Genomic DNA, 5,095 nt, shown 5'->3' with positions numbered 1-5,095 from the left:
TATACTTTATGTTGCTAGATTAGGCATTATAATTAAAGTAAAAAATCTTCAGCATTCAAATCTAGAGGTAATATTACCTCGCCTAGAGCAGTGCTTATTCTATTAGGAGGAGATCGGACATATATTTGTGTTCGGAGTCCAGTGAACACTTACCACGTGGCACATGACGAATGAATTCCGGACATAAATTTTACATCCGGTGTCTTAGCTTGATTAGAATTTCTTGCGTAAAATGGGAAATAAACGCAGCCATGGAATTACTTACTAAGAAATTTAGTAACAAAGCAGATTAAACCAAAAAACACGGTGTATCGTCTATAATATATTTATATCATACGTCCAAGCACTTTATAATTCAGCTAAACATAGGCAAAGCACTCGCTTTATTTAATTAACAGTATCATGGCTAGAAGAATCAGGCGGCGGCGTAAATTCCAGCGGCGGCGCTTCTACGGCGGCCTCACAATATCCACGAAGAACATCGCCCTCTTGTGCGGTGAAGCCCAATACGGCGAGCAAAGCGTCGGCTGCCCAGCAACGCTTCTCGATGACCCGAATGGCTCTGCAGCAGCTCGGGCCCAAATACGTTTCTCCGTTCAGAAAGAAGAGAATTACTTCTCCGCTGCACGATCGTAGTTCAATCAGCGCTTCCCAGCATTGCCATGTTTCATCTTCCTGTTGACGCTCCGCAAGTCCGCGTGGGGGCGGGCCGAACCTTCTCGCGTCGATGCAGCAAGCAGTTATGGCTAGAAGAAGAAGAAGAAGAAGGATGCGGAGGAAAGCCATGACTCTCTCGCGGTGGTCTTCGATGGAGAACGTATAGCTATGGATTTGGTGATTGTATTTATAGATATAGAGCTAACCGTGCGTTTTAGAGTTTTAATGCAGAGAAGATGAATGATTAACATAATACATTAGCCATGAATAATTGTAAGAAACGCTGGAAGAGCAGGGGTCATTAGGATAATTAATGTGGGAAATATTGTTTGCAAATGATTTGGAGTACTGATTGCCATGAGTTGATAGCTTAAAGTCCGTTCTATACATATTGGAGGAGGACATGATATAACTCTTCATGTCGACCTCATTTCTCTACACAAATAACGGCCAATGCATGCGAAGAGCCGGAAAATAGAAGTTAACGCCGGGCTTAAACATTGATGATGATGTCATTTTCTTAACCAGTTAATTGCTTGTGTATTATTTTTGTAAAAAGGAAGGACATCAAGTTAAATTTCTCAAATGATGAAAAAAAGTTGTTGTTTTTTTGAAAATTTTCAATAATGTTATCACACCATTGTTGTAACTCTTTTACAAATAATAAAAAATCTTAACCAAAAAGATGATAGTTAGTAAGAAGGAGATTCACAAGTCTTTTCCATTACTGACTTTTAGTTATATCCACTTGAAGGTTAACCAAAACATGCAAGTAAGCTGGCAAATTTTTTGTGACATTAGCTTAAAGTAGCACCGAAATAATAAAGGGTCAAGAAACTACAATAATAGTGAAATAATTTTTGCTATATATAAAAACAATAGAAAAATAAATATTTCGATAAAGAAAAAATGAAACCGATGGCATGAAATGGAATTTCATATTGTTGCAATGGAACAATCAAAGAAGTCAAAATGAAGGGTTCGTTTACTTAATTTCATATAAAAGCCCTCAATTTTAGAAAATACAAAGCAAATACATAGCAGTTTAGGGGCCATTTGAAATCACTTTTGATTTTGAATTTTTTATTTATTGTTATTTTTTTTTTGTTTTTGCTTGAAATAAAATATTTTGGTAAATTATAGTATATTTAATTGTTTTTAAAAGCGCTTTTTTTCTTTAAGATATTTATAGTGCTTTGAAATACAAGCTAAATTGATTTGACAAACAAAAGATAAAAACAAAAAAAAAGAATATTCATAGCACAACAATGACAGAGAAATATATTCAAATGACCAACAGTCTAACAAAAATTGAAATAAATCTAAAAAAAGTTTAACACTTAAAAAATATTCAACTAGAGAAGAATGATACGACATATACTAACATTGCAAGCAAACTATCTAGTAAAGTTAACAACAATGATTGAATTTCATTTTAAAAAAAAATCAGGCAATACAGGGTTCTACCATCAAGCGAAGGGCTACCAACATGGGAAGAGAATCAAATCTATAATTCCATGCCGAAAATTGTAATATATTAATTAATCAGATGGTAGAAGTCAGACATGTAGTTCTAATAGTGTTATCCACTTGAGGTAAAGTTGGGGCTCGTAACATAAAACCATCAAACCATAACACACAGACTAATAGACGAAAGTCTATCAATGATAAAGGTACCAAACTAGAATAGGACTTATATGAGACCTCACTTTTCGACCAACCATTTATCTTGGTTTAAATTTGATTGAACATCACCTGAGCTAAAACTTGAACTAAACACTAATAAATCCTAATTTAATATTTTACTGAATGAAATTGAAAAAAAATAATAAAATAGAAGTTATATAACCAAGTTCAGCCAAACCATATATCTAACTTATAAATTAGCCTTAGCCAACAAACACCTAAATATTATTATTTTCCACAGATTTTCGTAGGGTTTGAAAATTCATACTAAAACTTGCATAATGTTTATTGTCACATGCAAACACCATGCAAATAAGTTTAATTATCATTTGATAAACGTTTCACTTCAAATTTTCATCCATGAATAGTGTTTCATGCACTATGATCTGTTCATCATATTTATATTTTATAAGTTGTATATTATTCATAATCTTATAATAGGAGCATGCAAACCAGTTGGTGGTCATTGGGCGTCATTTTAAAGTAAAATTATAGTTTTTAGGTTTTCAATCATGAAAAATGATCCCAAATAATTTTTTTTTCAATTAATCATTATTATTCAAAATAGACTATACAGATTTGTTCGGATCATTGAAATCTTTCAAATGAGCCCCTCTATGTTCAAATTTGACTTTGCTTGGTAGCCTATTCAGCCCACGATAATTTAGACGATAATTTTGATAATAAAAAGAATGATATTAAGAATCAGCTATAAATGAACCCAAATTAAAATCAAAACTCAAACAAAGTTAATATGAGCTAACAACACTTAATTTAATATATGAAAATCCACTACGTGCTTCCATTTAAAATTCACCGAAACTTTTTCTCCCAGAGTGTGGCCCACAATTTGACTTGAAATTTTGAGACGAGGCCTACTTGACAAAAATTACTTGCACCACTGAATTTTTAAATTTTTTCTCTAATAAATGAGCTAAAGTAAAATTTTGGCCATAGTCACTTAACCACTTCAAATTGAAATATTTTGTGCTAGATGCCACCTTTTTCAAAACAAATTACACCTTTAGTTTACTTGCATTTTTTTCTTCAAAATGAAGTATATTTTCCATTTTAGGTCATAAATACTATAAATAACGATGCCACCTTTTTCAAAACAAATTACACCTTTAGTCTACTTGCATTTTTTTCTTCAAAATGAAGTATATTTCCATTTTAGGTCATAAATACTATAAATAATTTTCTTCATTCTTCTGAACCCTCACTCTTCCCCTCTCATTCACTCGTGAACCTATATCCTCTCCTCTCCTCTCCACAAACTGAGAACAACTCACTCACCTCTCCTCTTCTCTTCCAACTGAGAGCCTCCTCTCTCCACCAAGGAGAAGATACTAGATTCAAGGATAAGAACACCCTCTCTCATCTAAGCCAAGGCAACCTGTAAAAACATATTCAAAGAAGGTATAGAATCTTTATCTTCTCACATGTCTTGTAGTTTTATTTGCATGATGTAGTGAATTTCCTCACTCTTTTCCTGTTCATTCAATGTTTTTTTTTTCTCCTCCTTTTTCTTTATATAACTAAAACTTATCATGACCTCATTATCCTTATCCTCTCATATATCTGAACCCATCACACAAATTTTGTCACCCATACCCTACATGAATTCTTCAAATATTCCTCACCCATACCTTACCCAAGAGTTCTCACATATTTCTCACCTACACCTTACCTAAATATCCTTATACATGCCTCACCCAAACCATATCAAAAATCATCTTCTCACCTCCTTGCTTTCACCATACTCAAAACCATCCTCCTCTTTACACCTTCACTTTTCTTAAGCCCTATCTGAAACCCTAAATACTCTAAACCTCTCATTTCTTTTATCCATACCTGAAACTTTCCTCCTCTCCACACCTTCACATTTGCTTGCACTACCCAAAACCCTAAACACACTATCCCTCTCATTAATTTCTTTACACTACCTGAAACCAAATACCAAACACAAAGCGCCCCATCTTCCGCTCCTAACCTAACTCTAAAGTTCAATGCACAACTCATGTCATCCTCCTCTCCTACCCTAACCCAATAATCCCCAAATAAATCACCACACTCCATCCTCCTCACCCTAGCCGGAAAACACCACACAATTCGTTGCACTTCCTCCTCCTCACCCTACATAAACCACACATGATCCCCACCACACAACTCGTTGCACTTAGCCACACTGTTTCGCTTTGTTTGGCATCGTTTTAGCTCTGTTTTGCCCCATTTCAATTGCGTTTGGTTTCTAACAGATAGACCTACAAAATAAGCATGAAAATAACCTTTCTTTAAAGTGTAATTTCATTCAAAAATGTGCGAGAAGTGTAAATGAGATTAAACAAAAAAAGACATATCAAAATGTGCAAAGACAAAATTTTTTTCTTGCTCATTTTTGCTCCAAATTGCACCGTTTTTGCTTCTTTTTCTCCAAAACATCATTTCTTGTCTCTGAAACCAAAAATATGCAAAATTTCTTCCTTCAAAGCGTAATATCATTAAAAATCATTAAAATTGAGCTTAAAATATATATGAAAAAGTAGTCATTTCTTAGGCGTATCGTGAATCTTCCATGCTTAATTTGTAAGCAAGTTGTGGCCTTCTGTGTATTCATGCAAGTTGTAACATTATTTTTATTCATGTAACTTGTGCCCTTATGTCTATTGATGCAAATACTTATGCGAGTAACTATGAAATCTAATTGTAAAACATGTTTAGGATAGCTAAGAAAAAATTATATATATATATA

At 33.8% G+C, this 5,095-nt stretch overlaps 1 protein-coding gene across 1 annotated transcript; it reads right to left on the bottom strand.

Moving 5' to 3' along the window:
• Positions 1 to 387: 387 nt before the first annotated feature.
• On the bottom strand, positions 388 to 1,077 carry LOC110024700 (egg cell-secreted protein 1.1-like). The gene is made up of 2 exons (XM_020724813.1): positions 914 to 1,077; positions 388 to 823 (listed from the first exon to the last, which is right to left on the bottom strand). Exons 1-2 carry the CDS (start codon positions 1,075 to 1,077, stop codon positions 388 to 390), a joined length of 600 nt encoding a protein of 199 aa, XP_020580472.1.
• Positions 1,078 to 5,095: the final 4,018 nt, after the last annotated feature.

This window comes from Phalaenopsis equestris, unplaced genomic scaffold (genome assembly GCF_001263595.1).
Source record: "Phalaenopsis equestris unplaced genomic scaffold, ASM126359v1 Scaffold000268, whole genome shotgun sequence".
NCBI lineage: Eukaryota > Viridiplantae > Streptophyta > Magnoliopsida > Asparagales > Orchidaceae > Phalaenopsis > Phalaenopsis equestris.
The sequence above is the reverse complement of the archived record's forward strand: the minus strand, read 5'-3'. Positions and strand labels throughout refer to the sequence as shown.

Excerpts from the sequence above, each read along its gene's own strand:
- LOC110024700 (XM_020724813.1), bottom strand. The coding sequence starts at position 1,077 with ATGAAGAGTTATATCATGTCCTCCTCCAATATGTATAGAACGGACTTT. Across the intron at positions 824-913 it reads TACAATTATTCATGGCTAAT|CTATACGTTCTCCATCGAAG; the intron begins GTATTATGTTAA and ends CCAAATCCATAG.